Source organism: Triticum aestivum, chromosome 1B (genome assembly GCF_018294505.1).
Source record: "Triticum aestivum cultivar Chinese Spring chromosome 1B, IWGSC CS RefSeq v2.1, whole genome shotgun sequence".
NCBI classification, from domain to species: domain Eukaryota; kingdom Viridiplantae; phylum Streptophyta; class Magnoliopsida; order Poales; family Poaceae; genus Triticum; species Triticum aestivum.
In genome coordinates, this window is record NC_057795.1 from 267,897,631 (window position 1) to 267,916,318 (window position 18,688).

At 42.0% G+C, this 18,688-nt stretch overlaps 1 protein-coding gene across 1 annotated transcript; it reads left to right on the forward strand.

The window, feature by feature from the left end:
- Positions 1 to 2,350: 2,350 nt before the first annotated feature.
- LOC123118996 (RNA-binding KH domain-containing protein PEPPER) lies at positions 2,351 to 9,601 on the forward strand. Its single transcript, XM_044538631.1, has 7 exons — positions 2,351 to 2,478; positions 4,224 to 4,550; positions 5,143 to 5,374; positions 6,421 to 6,572; positions 7,286 to 8,011; positions 8,122 to 8,313; positions 9,161 to 9,601. Exons 2-7 carry the CDS (start codon positions 4,236 to 4,238, stop codon positions 9,320 to 9,322), a joined length of 1,779 nt encoding a protein of 592 aa, XP_044394566.1. The 5' UTR covers positions 2,351 to 2,478; positions 4,224 to 4,235; the 3' UTR covers positions 9,323 to 9,601.
- The last annotated feature ends 9,087 nt before the right edge of the window (positions 9,602 to 18,688 follow it).

Below are 18,688 nucleotides of genomic sequence, written 5' to 3' on the forward strand. Positions count from 1 at the left end.
ATCATCTACTTATTACTTCCCAATGCCTTCCTCTAGGCCCAAATAATGGTGAAGTGTTATGTAGTCGACGTTCACATAACACCACTAGAGGCTAGACAACATACATCTCATCAAAATATCAAACGAATACCAAATTCATATGACTACTAATAGCAAGACTTCTCCCTTGTCCTTAGGAACAAACGTAATTACTCACAAAGCATATTCATGTTCATAATCAGAGGGGTAATAATATGCATAAAGGATCTGAACATATGATCTTCCACCAAATAAACCAACTAGCATCAACTACAAGGAGTAATCAACACTACTAGCAACCTACTAGCACCAATCCCGGACTTGGAGACAAGAATTGGATACAAGAGATGAACTAGGGTTTGGAGATGAGATGGTGCTGGTGAAGATGTTGATGGAGATTGCCCTCTCCCGATGAGAGGAGCGTTGGTGATGACGACGGTGATGATTTCCCCCTCCCGGAGGGAAGTGTCCCCGGCAGAACGGCTCTGCCGGAGCCCTAGATTGGTTCCGCCAAGATTCCGCCTCGTGGCGGCGGAGTCTCGTCCCGAAAGGTTGCCTTCTGTTTTTTTTCTCATCGAAAGACTTCATATAGGAGAAGATGGGCGTCGGAGAGCCACCTGGGGGCCCCACGAGGTAGGGAGGCGCGCCCTAGGGGGGCCCACCCTCGTGAGCAGGGTGTGGGCCCCCTGGCCTTCATCTTTGGCGACGATTTTTCTTTATTTATTTTAAGATATTCCGTGGAGTTTCAGGACTTTTGGAGTTGCGCAGAATAGGTCTCCAATATTTGCTCCTTTTCCAGCCCAAAATTCCAGCTGCCAGCATTCTCCCTCTTCATGTAAATCTTGTAAAATAAGAGAGAATAGCCATAGGTATTGTGACATAACATGAAATAACATCCCATAATACAATAAATAATTATATAAAAGCATGATGCAAAATGGACGTATCAAGGGGCGCCAAATCGTCTTGTGTTTAGATATGATATATCTGAAATGCTCAAAGCACACGATTAGTCCACAAAAGCATTGTCATCAATCACCAAAACTACTAAGGGATAAATATGCCCTTACACTCTTCATCCGTGGACTTGGGAGCTTGACCATCTTCATGTGCATCCTCGGGAGGGTTCTCTTGGTACCTAATCATGCACAACATTCCGGACTTAGGTAGTAGCCATGTCTCGAGAGGATCGAATGAGATATCACTAAGGAAAGAAGTCACCTCGGTCTAGAGAGCTCTAGCTCGTGCTCGTGTCATGGGTCCTCTTGGCACTTGGTGAGACGATGGTAGGTCCATGGGGATGACCGTAGGATGCTCCGCATCAGTTGTGTTGTGATATCTTCCCGTGGGTCTTTGATCTTGATCGTGCACATTTGCATGTATGATTAGTGCATGATTAAGTCGGGGCGTCACATCATTGGTGCATTATCAGTGTTAATCCCTGCATTATGAGTCTGTTGGGAGGTCTCTATCTAGTGCTTATGATAATCGCTTTCCGATATAAAAGTTGATCTTAACTGACAACAATAATATTGCCCCTTTTGCTTTCTTTCAAGTTGTGTAGGTGTGCCACACATCTGTAAAGATTGTTATTATGATGTTGATGCTAATCTCTACTTCCAAGTCAAGGAACTACCAGGACATGCCGTCGGCAATTCTGAGAAACGCCAAGAGAAGAGAGCTCTCACCAGCAGCAACAACCATTGATGGGCTTGTAGAAGCAGGGGAAGAATCCTGGACGACGTCAAACATGAGGGGTGAAGAAGACTGCCAGGGTACGAGACGAAGTGGATGCCGCCGAGACAAAGTGGACGCCCATACTGCCCTTGGTCTGTCGCCATGAACAAGACGGGAAAGAAGGGTCGCAGACTGAAAAGGCGGTGGCTTGCTCGACTGTGAAGGTGGGACACTAGAGGGCAACAGTGGTAGTAGCGCTCTTCTACACGCCGCGCCTCCAAGACATGAGCGGCGCCGCCAGAGCTGGCAAATCGCGTGCTTTGTAGAGAAGGGGATCCCTTTCCTCTTGATCTCCCTCCTCGTTGGGATCAGGTTGGTGTGGACAAAGAAAGGCAGCGAGATGAGGTGGAGAAGCGCGCGACGAGGCAAATGGAGCAGGCGGCCGGCGAAGAGGATGTCGTCGTCGCCGAATCGAGCGGGAGAGGATGACCGGGGGGGGGGGAGCGGTGCGGGCTGCTTCGTTTGTTAGAAAAAACTGGAGGTGGTTTTCGCAAAATGTCATCCACAACAATCTTTTTTGAACGGACCCGTTGCACAGCCCACCGGCCATTATCTAATCATTTTAAAAAAGGAACTTTGCATATGTGGGTCCCTACCCAAAACCTTCCCGGCCCCACCAACTCTAAACCCCAAACCCTCTCCCTCCTGCTCCGGGGTCGCCACCCACGAGCTCCACGCCCCCGCCGACGGGGCGCTGACCGCGCCGCCGGCCGCTGATTGAAGGTATCGTCCCCTTCCCCGCTCTCGCCCCTCTCGAGTCCGTGCGGCGCGTCCTCTGATTGGCATGGCTAGCGCAGCAGGCCTACAGGGCGCTACGGTGTGGTCTCGGTTTCCTCGCGGGAATCACAGAGCTCCGTTCTGGGGGACGAGTCGCGGAAGGTCGGCTTAGTTGCGAGATTCTGATGCCAGAAGGAGTCCCCTTGTTTGGTATAATCGTTGCCTTTAGAGTGTGGGGTTTTAAGCTTGTTCCCATAGGATTCTCAAAAAAGCTTGTTCCCATAGTGCTGGCACGCTGCTGCTTGAGATCGAGCTGTGTTAGACCTTTATCAGCTTGGCGTGTGCTTCGATTTAATCGTAATCTTGTACTAGCAATTGTGTCTCCGTTGTGTGTGTGTGTGTGGGGGGGGGGGGGGGGGGGGGGGTGGCTGTCTGCAAGTTATGTACTTGTTCCTGCATTCTTTGTTATGCCTGAGTTCTTGATTTCAGTCTTTATCTCGGTAGAATGTGATTTAGCTTAACAGGAAAATCCTACTAGCTGTGAACCATTTATTCCTAGGTTCGTTTTTATGGTTGTGCTTTTCTATCTGTGCTAGTGGGAATGTGTGAAATGCACAAGTTTTTTCATTATTGTATTTGTCTTTATCATACGGGATGACCCGACGTTCTCAGAGACCGACGTAGATAACTTGTGTAATTCTGCAATTTCTTCGGCTATTCACTTGTTGCCAGATGCAACGATTTGCAACCCGACAGAAATTTGCAACACCACACACTTGCGTAAGGATCCTCTGAGCACAAGCAGTTCCTAGTTCCCAGCGGAACAACAGATGATGCCCGAATTTTCAGTAGCAAATGCACCCTGTTGAAATGAACTTGGTGTATAGGAATTCAGATGAATGTTTGTCGCAGTTCTCTGGAGTTTTACAATAGTCTTAAACGTGGTCTGACCTCCAAGCCACGACTTACAAGGGTATATAAAGACTTCTGGATGCTCAAAGGTTGGAGTCAAAAACAAACCGAGCTATAACTTTCCTAACTCATATGACTCTGTTTGGAAACTCAGATAGCACCGACGTATTCTTTTGAAGATACCTACTCGATCTCTTCGAATCAAAGGCTGGCAGCATACAGTTTGGAAAGCACACAGATCCAGCTTTCCAAATTGTATTTTTTTTAGGGGATCCAAATTGTATTTATTTGCCCTATTTGAAGCACGCATACACATTCTGCACCTATTTCAATTTTGGAGTTTCTGGCAGTCAATCCGAATCTGAAAGGGAATATCGTGTTTCCATCTTGTGGGATTTATACAGTATAAAGTCCTCATCATTTAAATTGTCAAAATCAATAAGAGAGAATTCACCTGTTGTGATAGTAACTTGGCACGCAGGGGCGTACCCAGGTTCAACCATAGGGGTGCACAGGACACCGGGTCCAAGAAATTTCCTTGCTATATGCCATGCATAGTACAGTGTGTGACACCCCATATTTAAGTGTGGAAAATTAGTGATTTACATGTGAGACACCAGGTCTTTTTTTCGCTGGGTCCACTCCTGTTGGCACGTGCTCTTGTTATTGGTCCAATACATGGATCATTAAGTTATAGTGACTTGATCAGCAACGTGAGAAGATGGTAAAGAGCTAGGGATGCCCTCATCACTTTATGTTGTGATGCTTCAGTGCTACTGAGAATAGCTAAAGTGCACACAGTTTTTCACTATTGTATTTGTTCTGTTGTGATGCTTCAGTGCTTGGTGGGAATGACTGAGATGCAGAGAAATTCAGCAGAGCGGTGGGTTACTCAAATGGTCAGGAAATCTCAGAAGGAAGCTCTCGGGACTGTTACGGGACAAGACAGTACTGATGATGTAGGCCCTGGTGGCGATACCACTTGCTCTGCTGGTGAAAATAGGTACCCTGATTGGCCTGGAACTACAGTCTTCAGGATGCTAATTTCTGCTACAAAGCTCGGTCCGATAATTGGTTACAAAGGAGAGAGGGTTAGAAGACTGTGTGAGGAAACAAAAGCATGTATCCGTATAATAGGTGGTCATCTTGCGGGGGCAGAAAGAGCTGTAAGTTGTTGATTGAACAGATATCTTGTTTCTACTCTGTACTTTTTGATCAACCTAAGGATTTAACCTAATTAATTGGAAAACACACCTTTGTATTCTTTTTATGTCTAAAATATGGTAGAATTTTCTTAATTGTTGACATAGGTGTTCGTTGTCCATATATACCTTTCGTTATTTTCCGTTGCAACCAAGCCTTTTTTTCGATATTTAGACCTGTTTACACTAAATTTCTGGCCCCATCTGTCTTGGCTTAACAATCAACTAGTAATTCACATGGAGATGTGGACATTATTTTTTTCAGCATGCTGTGTTAACACTAGTATGTTGCACTCTAGCAGGGAACTGGCTGCTACGGATTTAATAGTTCTTTAACTTAATGCTTAGTATTCCATCAATACTGCATCTTGCCTTTTTTGGGTTTTATACCACACATTCTTTACTTATTTTCCTTTCTTAGTGTATATCAGCATATGGAAGAAGGCATGTTTTGCAATACAGTGGTCCTAAAGCTGATGGACTTCAGTTTATGGAAAGGAGACATGATTCGTCTTTCAGTTGTCCTAAAAAATCATTTCATCTTTTTCATTGAAAGGTTATCATTTTCGCAAAGGAGCAACCAGATGAATTAATACCTCCAGCCATGGATGCACTATTGAGAGTATATCAGCACATAATTTATGATGATGGCTTAAACATGGGATCTGATAGTACAGTTGTGGCACGGATCCTTATACCAAGTGAACAGGCAGTGAGCCTTATTGGGGAGCAAGGTTTGATGATATATTCTATCGAGGAAGCTTCCAAAACTAACATTTATGTCCTTGGTATGTTATTTTTTCTGGTCTACCTGTAAGCTCACTTATCCACATCCACTGCTTCCTTGTATCCATATCATTGATTTGTCATAATGTACTAGTATACATGTGATTCTGTGGATGATATGCACTTATGGAGTTAAACTGTTAATGTCTGTCAATAAGGAACATGAATTGTGGCTTAACCATATAGTTATTTAGTTTGCGCAAAGCTGAAATTTGGAAAACATATGATGTTTTGTTGCTTTTACATTAGTATATTTTCTCAAACAAGGTTGCATATGTCAATCATAGGCTGAAAAGCAGTTCTGAAATGTTGTGTAGCTGTAGTAATGGTTTGTGCCTCAATCATGTATATGTGTGCTACTTGAAACTGTTGGGCTTGCTTCCCTATTAGTTTGGTTATGGAGAAATCAGTCAAGTTGCTACTGAAGGCAGAAGAAGATAGTTCAATCAATGTAGACCAAGACGCTACTTATATAATTTGCACCTGTATTCATCTACATGTAGAGGGTTTCGATAGAGTACAATATGTACTTCAAATTCTAAGTCCTACCAACCATCCAATCATGTATCCTTTGATTTTTGTGTAACTGATTTGCTTGACTTGTGTGTGTTAGTACTGTAGTCATATGCACCTATCACCAAAAGATTGCCCATGAATGGTACGGCAGGAAACTGTTTCTACAATGAGTTCACTAAATAAGAGAATGCATCATCTGTTAAAAATGAGATGAATTAAGTTTTCCACTGCATCCATCATTTAGCCAAAAGTGGGTTTCACCCTTATGCCGAGCTCACTTTTATTTTAACAGAAAGTTGCTATTACCTCGAGTTACTATCTTTTCGATACGATGATAAGCAGTTTCAGTATGCCATTCTTTCAGTTGATGTCCTTTGGATTATATACTATCTTTTTAAAATTGAACTAAAACCACGTCACTTATTTATGAACGGAGGGAGTATTTATTTCGTTGGTTATTCTGGGGTTTATTGTTCCAGCATCCAGTGTCCTTTAGCCAGTATGTCATTCCTTGTGTGCTTTGACCATGCAGATTGTGACTTGCCGCCTGTTGCAATTGAAGAAGATAGGATTGTTGAAATATGGGGACAACCTGCACGCGTGCGGAAGGCTTTGGAACTTGTTGCTTCTCATTTGAGGAAGTACCTGGTTGATCGAAGTGTTATCCCATTGTTTGACCCTCATGTAAGTAGTTGGCACTGTTTTGAACATTATTCTTGTAACAGCCATCGAAAGTTATAGTAGATTCTTTAAGGGTGGGAAGTGGTAGTGGATAATCCGAAATATCCGACAATTGTATTCGAGAAAATGCATATTCGTATCCGAAACATCCACGTCCAAACTAAAATGGAAATGAAAAATATCCGGGTTTATTTTTTACAAATACAAATACAAATGTGGTACTGGATTTTGGCACAAATATGGATATGGAAGTGGATATATCTGTATCCGAATAAAATTCCGTGAGCTAATCTAAGCAAGTCTAGCCCCAATATGCGAATTATCCAATATAAAAGCCTAATAAGTTGTCAAATTTACTTTTTGTATGATTAAACTTAAAAACTATTATGCATTATAGTAGTGTTTATTCATTAACATGTCTACCATTAACTTATTATGTGTTTCAAGTTGATTATTTTGTGTCACGTAGCTATTGACTCATTTCCTTTTAACTAATATGTCACTATTATTCTTTTCTGTTCTGAATTGAGTAAACATCCGATATGCCTCCGTATTCGAGTAACATCTGATCCGCATTCGTATTCGTAACATCCGTATTTGCATTCGTATTTGTTCCGAAAATATGAAAATCGAAGTGTTAAGAGGACTATCCGATCCGTTGCGACTGCTTTCTACCCTACCCAATATTTGATTCAGATGAACTCTTATATCTTCAGGTGCCTTTGTCGATGTTACATGTGGAAATGCCCCAATGTCATTACAGTGACCATCCTGAGGGAATGCCCCTGCTTTACTACAGTGACCATCCCGAAGGCCGTCTGGAAGCAGTTAGTCCACTCTGCCATTCCGACGATCATCAGCGTGAACCCCAATGGACTGAAACTTACTACACGAGATGCAGGAATCCTGTCGAAGCTCCTACCTCTTTTGGAAGATATCGATCAGTTACACCTCCACACCATTGTATAAGTGTGTATGGACAAGAAACATCTTCACCACCCAAGGGAACATACCTATCAGCTCCTATTGAATTAGGTTCACACCACAACCTGACATCATATGAGTTACGAGCAACTTCACCAATCGGTGCATCAGCTACTGTTGAAAGAATACGCTCCCTTATATCTGTGCATGGTCACCAAGCACATCCACTGAGGAAGACATGTCAATCAGCTACAATGGGAAAACGTCCACACCTGGGAATATCATTATATGGAAGTGAATCTCATACCAGCAGGGTATCTCCATCCGCAGCTGCTGATCTACCGACACCTTGTGGTATGTGTGAATATGAACTGCAAGCATCTCAATCATTGAGGATGTATCCACCAGCCACTGTAGAAAACCTTCTGCACTGTCGTGTGTCTGCGTGTGGCCCAGAAGCACCTTCGCATGTGCTTGTGCGTCCATTAACTAGTAAATCACCAGCAATCACTGCACAGGTTTGTATAGTTTGTGCTGTAGAGTTTCTAAGCTTACCTACATGTTTTGTTTTTCTTCACAACTATAATTAGTATATGTTTGTGATGGTGGATTATTTGACAATTGACAGGTTACTGAAAAGATGCAAGTTCCAATTATATATGCTGAAGCCGTGATTGGCCCGACTGGTGCAAGAATTGATTACATTCGCCGCGCTAGCAGATCGAGCATCTTGATAAACGATTTGGAGGAGGATGCAATGTCTATTGAAATCAATGGAAGTTCTGCAACAGATGTTCAGACTGCAGAGCAACTGATAAAGGTAACAGTGACTACTTCTCTAAGAAATTGTACTTCTGTTAAGTAACAGCTTTATCTTTTAGGTAGGACTTCATCTTGTTATGGTAGGGAAATACTTGTGGTTGACTCAATGGTTGTGTAGCTTTATCTTTTAGGTAGGACTTCATCTTGTTATGGTAGGCAATACTTGTGGTTCACTCAATGGTTGTGTATGTAAAGCATAATGTGCTGCTTCCAATCCTTTGTTTGCTGAAAAACTGAAAATTACTTCTCTTAATTGGATGCCTGTGTTTGGTGTCTACTGTCTAGAGCTCAGCCAGTCCTCTTGATCACAGCCTATCTGAGAATAGAAGCCATGCTAGTTTTCTTCAAATCCTTACTGACCGGTCTGAATGCATGGCTAAACAGGCCCGGTGACTACTTCTGGTAGACTATTTCTTCAACTAAACTGGTTTCTTTCGGGTAAATTGGTTCAGATGCAGTGTCGGTTTTAGATAACATCAACAAATTTCTCCACCTCTTTTGTTTTCTCTACAATATATTCCTTAATAGTTAGTTTCAGCTATGCTTTTCCGCTACTCTTTGTACATAAAAATACACTACTTAAAGTACCACATCATTTTTTTAGTTGATGTTTGGAATTAGAACTTTGGCATTAGAGACAGATCATTATTTTTGAATTGTGACCATTATAATAAAATGGTTTTGGCTCCAATTTACTTGTTTTTCTATCACATCTTGCCTTTTGCTCTGTAGTGTCCTACTACTGTTATGTTGGGACTCCAAAATGTGTTGCTTTTGCATCACATTTTGCCTTACAAACATCATTGTTGGCCTTCTGCTCCCCTGACGACTGTGTTCCTTTCCAGAACTTCATGGCTGAAGCTGCCGCTGCTTCCCCTGGTCATAAGTTTGACTCCATTCCATCATATTTGCCTGCACCAAGATCTCCTCAACCTGATATTCTAAGGACTTCATACATTGAGAAAGAAAGTGGTGTGGCAGAGCAGCGGCTGCAAACGATTTACTGAAAATTCCCAAGCTTCAATTCTGCACATACTCCTGATACAGGAAATTCCGTGAGAGTATATTCACCAAAAGTTTTGATATGATCCTGTTTTTCCTTCCGAGATTCGTTGTGAGAATTGTATCTAAACTGTGTGCTATCCGTGAGTGGCAGAGTTTATGCTATAGGACTAGACAGCTTGGTTAATTTGGATGGATACATGATGTAAAAGAGAGGCGTGAAGATGTCTGAGCTTTTCACGCAGAATAGTCGCAGGCCAGTTTCTGTTTAGAAACGTAGGGCAGACAAACTATGTGGTAGTATTATATACTTCTTCCGTCCCATAATGTAAGACGTTTTTTAACAGCACACTAGTGTCAGAAAATGTCTTACATTATGGGACGGAGGGAGTAATTCAAATCAAATTCACTTGCAAACTAAGAGCAACTCTAGCAGAGTCGCCAAAAGGACTCTAGCACGCCAAAAGGCGCCGATGGGCAAAATAACCGCTTTAATGGCAAAAATGCTATCCCCCCCGTCTCGTAAGAGTGTTTTTCTTACACTACACTAGTGTAAACAATACTCTTACGAAACGATGGGCAAAATAACCGTTTTAATGGCAAAAATGCTCGTCAAGGGCCATGAGTATCCTAAGCTGGAACTACCGGGGTTTGGGGCAACCCCGGAAGGTTCAAGAGCTTGCGGACCTTGTTCATGCCCATCGCCCAGGAATCGTTTTCCTGTCTGAAACACGGCAATGCGAGGAAAAGGTGAAGACAATAAAATGGAGACTAGGTCTGAAGCACTGTGTTGTAGGGTGGAACCCTAGATGGAGATCTTTCACGAATTGGAGGGGGAATCCCCAAGAACACGAAGAACACAAAAGAGGGGAAACACTCAAATTGACTAGATCCAATCACACATATGCTAGATCCAAGAACACACAAGAGATCACAATGATTCAAGGATAACAAAGAAAAGATATAAGGAACTAGTTCATCCCAGTCCTATGAGGAAAGAAGTCTTGATGATCCTATGATGGGGATCCTTCTCCAAGAGGAGGCCTTGATATCCACAAGAGGATCTTCTCCCTTAGAGGTCATGATCTCCAAGAGGAGGAAGATGAGCAAAGCTCTCTCAATATCTCACATATACTTTGTTGTCCCTCAAATGAGCTAGGGGGAGAGGTATATATAGTCTAGGGACGAAATAGAGGGGAGAGGGGGATACAAGGGTCAAAAGACCATAATGCACGCAGGCATCCATGGAAGGGTCCGGGCACCCAGGGTAAAGTGCCCCGGGCACCCGGATTGGTCAGAGGCACGCGCCCAGGCAGGGCCGGGCACCCGGGGCTGCAAGGGTCGGGCACTCGGACAAGGCCGAGGCCGGCTGGAGCTGGGCCGGGCACCCGGGGTTGGTGGCCCGGGCACCCGGGCGGGACTGGGGCGGCTGAGCCGGGCACCCGGGGCCATTTGGCCGGGCACCCGGGCGGCCTCAGCCAGCGCCAGGAGGTGCCGGGCACCCGGGGCCAACCAGGCCGGGCACCTGGGGTGCTCAGAGGCGGCTCCCAGCTGGCCGGCCGGGCACCCGGGGCAAGGGGAGGCCGGGCACCCGGGGGGGGGGGGGGTCCTCTTCTTCGTTTCCTTCTCCTTCCTTCTTCTCTTCAGGTGCCAGTGCCTCCGTCCTTGCTTTCTCATGACGATCTCTGACGTACCTAAGAGTGCACAATGCGTCTCTTTGAGGTAGAATCCCATTCTCAAGTGAATCCGGACGGAACTCGGAGAGGAAAGAGTTAACCTCGGTTTCGACGATACGTGCACATGCTCTTGTCATTGGTCCTCGAGGTGCTTGACGAGTTATATTAGAGTCCATGGAGATGAGCGAGGGATGCTCCGCATCACACTGCCTTACTCATGATGGTAAGGGCAAAGGTGCGGGCATTGCCCTATACTGGGATGAATCAACAAAAATAAAGTGTTTATCGTATGGCCCCCGTTATTTTGATGTTTTGGTGACTGATGATTCCTTTGGCCCTACGTGGCGTGCAACTTTTGTGTATGGCAAACCAAGAGCGCAGGATAGGCACCTTATGTGGTCCTTGTTGAGAAGGATCAAACCTAATGCAAGTGAACCACGGATGTTAACCGGGGACTAACGAAACGATGTGGCAATCGAAACACTTCTCGATAACTAAAAGATCTGAAGGGCAAATGGCAAGGTTCCGTAATATGCTTAATTTGTGTAACTTGCATGATTTGGGATTCAAGGGGAAGCCTTGGACCTATAATAACAAACAACAAGGTGATAAAAATGTCAAAGCTGGATTGACCGTGTTGTGGCATCTCCATGTTGGTAGGATTGTTTCAAACAAGCTACTGTTACCCACATAACCACCTAAGGGCCTGGCCATTTTTTGCTCCTGCTTAATGATTTTGGTCAGGCAAATGTGTGGGGTGGCCACAAGCCTTTCATGTACGAGTATATGTGGGAGAGAGAACCTTCCCTGGCGGATGAAATTAAGAATGCCTGGAATGGCAGCAATGGTCGGGGTTCTGGGCTGTTTAAAGTGGTTGTAACACCCCAAAATTCTAAATTTTGGAATGTTATATTAAATAAGTAGTTTTGATTGGTTGTTTGATTGTGGTGTGGTTGCTTGTGTGAACTTGAGTGAATTTTGAAACTTTATGAAAGTTAAATGAGAGGGAATAAAAGGACTTTCCCAAATTTTCATTTGGCATTTATGATCTCCATAAATTCAAATTCTTTTTAAATACAAAACTCTATAGAGAAGATGATATGACTTCTTCCATTTAATTAAATGAAAAAGGGTTTTAAAAAGATTTGAATTTCATTTGAAAATATTTTCAATTCAGAAACTTTAAGCAACTCAATAATTTTCATGAGAGAAGATAAAATGACTTCTTCAAATCCTATGAAATATGAGTTGAGAGTTTAAAAGAAATCAAATTTAAAAGTCCCTTTAAAATTATTTTTTAATCGGAGTTATTTGGTTTTATTCAAATTATGATTCCCTACATTAGAAAAACAGAGAGAAATAAATTTGATATTTTCGAATATTTTTATTTGGTTTTTAAATAAACCAGTAGCACTGTTTGCTTTATTTAAATTATTGTGGAATTTATTTGACTCTAAAAAAATGTTCATGATGTAGAAAAACTTTTTCTGAAAATTTTGATATATAATATGCCTATGGAAAGTTTATATTTTCGTATCTGTTATTTTTCCGTTTACCTTTTCTGTTTTTATTTAAAAAAACTCTATATGCGGCTTATAACTATCCGACGACCACGTGCGCAACATAGTCAGCTGACAGGCCGTAACTGTTTTTATTTATTTTTTCGGTTATGCTTGAAAAAAATATATTTTCAGAAATATTATATTAAATAAAAATAAAGAAAAAAATACTGCAGCGCAGTACGCGCGGCCGGCCGAACCGCCTAAGGCCTTTAGGCCCATGCGAGGCGCCTCTTCTGTTTCTTTTCTATTCGTCTACATTTAATCCCACATTGCCTAGCCTTTGACCTTTAAGCCTCTTTTCCACCTATAAATATGGACTCATAGAGCCTCCAAAAATCATTCGATTCAGGTTAAATCAATATATTTTGGTTTGAGTAGATTCACTAAAAAAATATTTCTCCTCTCCAGCGAAAATTCGGGAAGTCGTCTTTTCTCTCTGAAGTTTATAAAGGTATTTTTGTTCGTATTTTTTTATATATACTCCCGTAGCTTATTATATCTAGACTAGTACGGTAGAATAATTAGATTTATAAATTAGTCATTGAATTTACATGGACTAGAATTCTTTTAGCCGTAACTATTTTTCTTCCGTAAAACAGCTTGGCCCTGATATTTCAAATAGCCATAACTTTTTACTCGTTCATCCAAATTAGACGAAACCAACGCTAATATTTTCATCTTGATTCCACCTATGTAATGAATCTATCAAGTAAACTTTGTGCAACTTTCAAATTTTAAAATTTGTTCAGATTCATACTTAAATTTCTTTTGATCATATCTTTTTATCCGTACCTCCGTTTTCGATGAAACCAACGCCTAAATCTTCGTAACGATCCCTTCTGTCCAGTAAACAAACTTAAACATGCTTTTAACAATTTAAATTTGAGTTTAGTTCAGATTAGTATTCGATCTTGTTTCGTCTGTTTCTTGAGTTTTGTAACTCCGTTTGAGTTGATTCTTTTTGCAAGTCATAGCTAATCACATGTACCTACTGTTAAGATCTAATCCACATAAATATAATGCTGTTAAAATTTGTTTTCTGTTTAGATTCGTTATTTGCTTGTTTTCAAGTTTTATTTGGATCTTTCCTCGATTTCCCTTTGCATCTTTTGCTTGAGTGCTTATGCATGTAATTGCTTGCTCACGATAGATTGAACGGAGTGTGACGAGTAGAACTATCAGGAATTATGAGTGCGAAGCATATTCATCAACAGTACGGGCAAGTTCACACTTTGAACATATTTTTCATACCTAGTTTTTATGCATTAGTTTCAACCCTCAAACATTGCATGAGTAGGTTTGATAACATGTGGGTACTGAGAAGTAATTGATGAGGCAGGAACCTATTGTCTTATACTCCAACCCTTGGGTGTTATTACGTTATGCTTATACTACTATGCTATGCTCATAGACGTGGTTTGGTTTGAGAGAATTCATGAAAGATGAGAGAGATATTGTTAACTAAGGGAAACTTAAGGTGGCTACTTTAATACACATCTGGGTGGATTGGTTGGGGCAACCTGGAGCACCTAGTGGTTTGCCCGGGGTGTTTGCCCAAGGGGATCCCGGAGTACCCATGTGATCACCCTATGGAATGCCACCCAGGCTCAAAGAGATCATAAGATTTTTCATGCTAGAAACTTCTGTGTGCAGCCACAAGCCATTATGGGCTCTAGCATAGTTGAATATGTTGTGTGACCCCTTTCAGTGGTAGGCTAGCAGATGTAGGGGATGTAGGTGGTACTGTCTACCCAGAGTAAAGAGTTAATGCTTCTGAAAGACTGTGTCTCGGTCATCCGTTTCTCAAACATCATGAAGTGTGAGAAATTCAACGGAGGAGATGGAGTCTTGTGGGAAAAGTGCGCAAACCTCTGCAGAGTGTATAAACTAATCATGATTAGCCGTATCCCTGGTTATGGACATCTTGAGTATCTAGTACTTGAATTATTGATTTCATCTCATTACTCTATTTAATGAAATTGTTGGGTTATAACTATTATTTTGGGATTGAGTTGGAGGAACCTTCTCATTTAATGACATACATTTGGTAGTTGAATAAAATTTATTCCTTGTTGTAGGGAAAAATTGGCTTTATGCAAAAATAAACTTAGAGCCTCCACCAGCCAAATATGCATGTAGTGATAGCTATTATTCATCATTGCTCTATGGTGTGAATTTTACCAGTACATTCAATGTACTGACCTACATGGATACAACGTCTCATGTTGTGGGAATCTTACGACGAGTAAGTGATACGTTAGGGTTACGATGTCTACACTCAACTTTGCCGTTGGTGTTGATGGGAATCTATAGCTTTGTTGTTACTTCCGCTATATGGATTGAGGTAATAGTATTTACTTTACTTTATACATGTGATTTACCTCTGTTATAAATTCTCGAGTACTGTGTGTATCAACATACCGATCCAGGGATGACACTTAAGCACAGAGACTTCGATCCGTTCGGGTCGGGTCGCTACAAGATGGTATCAGAGCACATGTTGACTATAGGGCGTGACCCCTAGAAACTGGCAAGCCCATAGGAAAGGATTTCTCTAAAACTTTATTTTCAAAAGAGATCCCTTAACTCTCATCTTTTCTAAGCTTTACCCAGTACTTTCCTCTCACCTCAAATAGTTAGACTATACCCCTTTCCCCTTTTACCACCCAAAGATTCGACTGATGAGACCACTCCAAGAAGGACAAAAATTCAGACAACTAAGACCACTTCAGAATAAAGCGGATTTTGCCATGCATTGGAATAATTGAAACTACCACGGTTGAAGACTCCGATGACTCGGAGAATTGGAAGGCTCGGAAGAAATCCCAGAGTGAAGTGACTTGGAAGGCTCCGATAGGACTCACCTAAGTAATTCTCGTACCCTTTCGAATTTTCTTTACTGAAGAACCCTGGCTTCCATATTTTAGAGGAAGAGCTTCACCCTGAACCAAAGATAACGCTATAAAGATTTTCCCTATGGTCCAACCCTTATGGAGTTTGTCAGAATATTGAAGTTGCCCATACCTGCGATGAAGGTGTGTCAGAGAAAGACCGGAACATGGAGCGACAAGACTCAAGTTTTTGGTCAACAAGAAAACCCCAAGACAAGGGATATCAACTACGGAATGATAGCTCATGGCAGGGACATGGGCATAAATCATAGCTATCCATGATGCCATTGCCCGCTTGTGTTGTCGTCACCATGCTGAGTTAAGCAATACATTTCCTTGGAAGGATTGGATGTCAGAAGGAAAAATGGAGCACCTATCGCCTTACCGAGCGAGCAAAAGATGAAGTTTTCACCTCAGCCGGTGTATCACCAGGATCTGGAGTTTTACCTCAAGAATTTTTGGATGGAACTTCTGGAAGCCTTATTCGACAAGGAAGCATTTCGTAAAGAGCTCAGAACCCGGAAGCTGAAAGTAGCCAAGCTGGAAGAGCAAAACCTCAAGATACTCTGAAGATTTAAAGAGTTGGACGACTTTGAAGATTTATTGACCTTTTGAAGACCAAACCCTGTTATATACTTATGTTAGATGCGACGATTGTGAGCTGTCATTTGTTTGATGTTTTTCTGACGACCACAAAATAAAACCCGTCTCTTCAAAACTATTGTTTGTATTGTGTGTATCCCTCTCTCTCCAACCTTATCTCGTCCTTACCCAAAACCCTTGGAACCAATAGAGGATGAATGGAGATGAACCCATATTTTCTTAACCGATGACTCAATTGCACACGGACCAATGGATTCAGAACATTGAAGATCACATGAAGAATAACACTATAGCCGGAAAGGATATGTCCCAGCATGCTCTTCGGTGCTTTGAGAGAGGTGCTGCTACTTGATGGAGGATGTACCAAAGGATGGCCAAGAGTAACCACTTGGGAAGAATTTAAGTTGACTCTGCTAAGGTCTCGTCTTGTGTCCCCGAATTTGAAGCCTTATGGAAATAATATGAAGAAACCTTGTGCATGCAAGCTTTGTGGAGCAATAGGACACAACCATAAAGAACACAAGGATGAATGCCCTCATTGTGAAGAAAGTCACCCAGCTGAAGAATGCCCAACTAGGCAGATTACTTGTTTCTTGTGTGAAGGGACTACTCACTACCCTACTCCATGTCACATTTACCCCATGGTACAAAGAACCATCCAACAGAAGAAGGAAGCAATGAAAGGAGCCCTCATGGAAATTTTAGAAGAACCTGTGATGAAGGAAGAGGTGGAGGACACACCCGAAGAAGACCCTAAACCCTGTAGCAAATCTTGCTATTCATGTGGAGAAGAAGGACACATCTCGCAGAATTGTTTGCAGGGGGATCTAGTAGCATTCCCGACAGTGGAAGTAGAGTATGACCCACAGGAAATAGAAGCCCTGATTGGCACGTAAAAGTCCAGGAACAGAAATAGATTGGATTCCAGGAACAACCCAATTTCTACAAAGAAGGACCTGAGTCATATCACATGTTTCAGGTACAAAGATTTAGGACACTACTTTAGCGGTTGCCCAAAAAGGAAGACGATGACCCAAGGAGGCCATGTGATCACAAGGAAACCCCGAGACTTGTCAGAAGTAATATGTTTCTGCTGTAATGAAGCAGGGCACTTTGCCAGAGATTGTCCCAATGAGGATATTCGTGTTAAATAGTTGAGTCTGTGAGGAATATAGTAGTAGTAGTGGGAACAATTCTTTTATATTGAGGTGTTGAGTTGAGGCATGTAGTGGAAATACAAAAGATTGCAATAAATTCATGAAATCAATAAAGTTCATGTGTCATGATTTCATACGAGGAATTTTACGAGTTGTTACTCTAGGAAGAAAGGTTTTGACCATTTTTGAGGATATGAGAAATATGGTCTATGGAAGAACTTGTGCAATTCCAAGGGTGGTAGTACCCTGTGAGGACCCTTGACCCCTGGAAAAGATAATGATATTCCACAAAGTGGACTACGGACAAAATAAGTATGAGTTTTATCTTGATATGTGGGCTACCCCAAGAATATGAAGGGATGAAGTACTATTGGGTATGAAGGAGGTATAATGTTGGTAATATTTAGCAATTGTAACCCCAGGATGAGTTGAAACTATAAAAGTGATGAGGTGAGCCAATAACCCATAGGCCCAGGACCTGCCAAGAAGCAAGCACACTCTTGCTGAAGGAAAAACCCAGGAAGAATATATGCCTTTACCAACAGACGATTTTATTGGAGTTTACGCAAAACCTGAGAGTTGTGAAGAAATGATATACGTTTGTTTGGCTTGCAGAATCAATGGATTTATCCGAACTTGGTTCGTCGACAAGAGAAATTTTGCAATACTTGTGAGGAAGACCGAGTGTTAGAATGCGAGATTCGCTAAACCATATACATGGTAATGATTTGGGTGCGGGATGGATTGATCACCATGCCGACTTACTCTTATTATTCGCCTCTGTTATATGAGATGGTAAATCTGAGTGACTTACCCATAGTAGAGCGACGACGATCAAAACCTTGTTTGAACCTTAGAATGGTATGACAATTTTTCCCCTTATACAAGGCAGATGTTTCCAATCGTAGGTCATACGGTGAGAAATGAAGCCCAGACCCATCTCCTGCAGGAGAAACCATAAATTGTTGACCGCCATGAGATATCGATAGTTGTTTAATATTGGCGCCAGACCTGTTAGCAAAGAAGATCCAGTCTTAGAAGAACCTTACCAAGATAAAAGGACAAAAGAATTAAGGAAAAAGGTTATGCCACTATCGGAAGAGCCTAGAGGAGGAATTATCCTGAAGATCTGAGAAGATCGACACTATCAACAATAAGGATGGAGTATATGAGTTTTGATGGAACCGTAACCATGTTTCTAAGGTTGGTAGCACCCCAGACCCACTGTGAGGATCAATGGATTTTGAGGAGACCCCCGAACCCAACCTAATTCTTGCTAGCCTCTTGGAATCTCGAGGGCGAGATTCATTTTAAGGGTGGTAGGTTTGTAACATCCCAAAATTTTAATTTTGGAATTTTATATTAAATAAATAGTTTTGATTGATTGTTTGATTGTGGTGTGGTTGCTTGTGTGAACTTGAGTGAATTTTGAAACTTTATGAAAGTTAAATGAGAGGGAATAAAAGGACTTTCCCAAACTTT